Source organism: Penaeus monodon, unplaced genomic scaffold, assembly GCF_015228065.2.
Source record: "Penaeus monodon isolate SGIC_2016 unplaced genomic scaffold, NSTDA_Pmon_1 PmonScaffold_234, whole genome shotgun sequence".
NCBI classification, from domain to species: domain Eukaryota; kingdom Metazoa; phylum Arthropoda; class Malacostraca; order Decapoda; family Penaeidae; genus Penaeus; species Penaeus monodon.
The window spans coordinates 53,918-55,702 of record NW_023653476.1 but is presented as its reverse complement, the minus strand read 5'-3'; the positions used below and the strand labels follow the sequence as shown (position 1 = coordinate 55,702).

At 32.8% G+C, this 1,785-nt stretch overlaps 1 protein-coding gene across 1 annotated transcript in view; it reads left to right on the top strand.

The window, feature by feature from the left end:
• The window catches only part of LOC119570245, a 28,137-nt gene that overhangs the window by 25,799 nt on the left and 553 nt on the right, over window positions 1–1,785 (top strand). Inside the window, exons 2-3 of the mRNA XM_037918065.1 lie at window positions 1,220–1,386; window positions 1,499–1,649. Coding sequence (XP_037773993.1) covers window positions 1,220–1,386; window positions 1,499–1,649 — 318 coding nt within the window. The remainder of the gene's footprint in view (window positions 1–1,219; window positions 1,387–1,498; window positions 1,650–1,785) is intronic.

Genomic DNA, 1,785 nt, shown 5'->3' with positions numbered 1-1,785 from the left:
TTAGAAAAATGTAAACTCATTATTTAAATGAGTTATGAAAAATTATTGCATGCATAATCTGTGTATGGCGGAGAAAGAGAAAATCTGGAAGTCGCATGACAACACAAATTACTCTGTGATTACCTGTACCTATTGTGGTAAGCTGGATAAGTTAACGAACGTGAATTAAATGACCTTGTAATTACTTAGGGCGAAGTGAGAGGTCAATTACCCGAGTAGAAAGTAAGTATTTAGCCCTTAAGGACACCGAATCATTTACTAGGCAGGAGCATCCAAGGAATGCAGAAGCAATTACGATATATTGATGCCCATAGTACTGATAGGTCATGTCATAGGTTACATATCCTACACTAATTTGAGGATTATTAAAAGCAATTAGCATGCGGCACATGGTGGGGATGCGCTCACCACCTGGAAAGTATCTACCTGGAACGCACATGACCGAGGTCTCAAGGCCATGTTCCAACATGTGATGTAATTAGGTCACATCCTGTTATGAACGGAAGGGGGCATATAAATATTTATACATATGTATTATACACACAGTGTATATGTGTGTGTATATATATATATATATATATATATATATATATATATATATATATATATATAATATATATACATATATACACATATGTATTCTATACACAGTATATATATATATATATATATATATATATATATATATATATATATATATATATATATATATATATATATATATATATATATATATATATATATATATTATATATATATATATATTATATATATATATATATATATATATATATATATATATATATATATATGTGGTGTGTGTGTGTGTGTGGTGTGTGTGTGTGTGTGTGTGTGTGTGTGTGTGTATGTGTGTGTGTGTGTACATATTTTTTTTCTGCTTATTAGTTCAATGTTATATAACCAGCTTTATATAATCATCTATTCGACTATCATCTATCCGTCTAGAATCCGGCATAATTTTTAGTTTTTCATGTGTTAGTATGATTATTATTTTTTTTTATTTTATTGTTATTATTATTTTTTTCTTTTTTTTCACTAACTAACTCTTACGATTTTTGTTGTGGCTGCATAGGTTTTTTTTTCTGTATACATAGAACAATGTTATAGAAATTTCGCCATCGGTGTGCTCTTGTTAAATTATGTCGGGGCCTGTGATATCGCCGCAACTCCTTTCTTATAGCGCCCATATCATTCCCAGATGTTCGATGTTAAGGTTTCAAGGACAAATGAGCCTGACGTTCTTGGAGACACTGCCCAATACACTACAAGATCTCCGTTTATCAGTGGCTAACAGTGATCAGTATTTGGCTCTCTCCCTGTATATGTCAACAGTAAAGAGTCGGCTTCCACTTTTGGCCAATTTTAGTAAGTAATTGAAATTGCTTTGTTTAATAACATACTTGAGGACCAGTACTCCTCTGCACTTTTTTTCCTTCTCTTTCTCGCTCTTTTTTTCTCTCTCTTTTTTCTTTTTTAGGATTGCATATTCCTGCACGTGTAGTGGACTCGGAGTTACTTCAACCACTACCGGAGGGTCTGAAGTTGGAGTTGATAATTAGCAAGGTCGATAGCGACACGGTCGAATGGGCGTGTCGAACAGCTTCTGTGCTTCAACCAAAGGAGAGCCGGTGGGCCTCGTTCTATTGTGTGAAATATTATAACCTTCCTGCTGATTAATATTTTCCTAAAGATTTTAAAATGAATTAAAGTATATACATTATGATTCATCTTGTTAGTTTAGTAAGACATCTGATAACGGTAGTC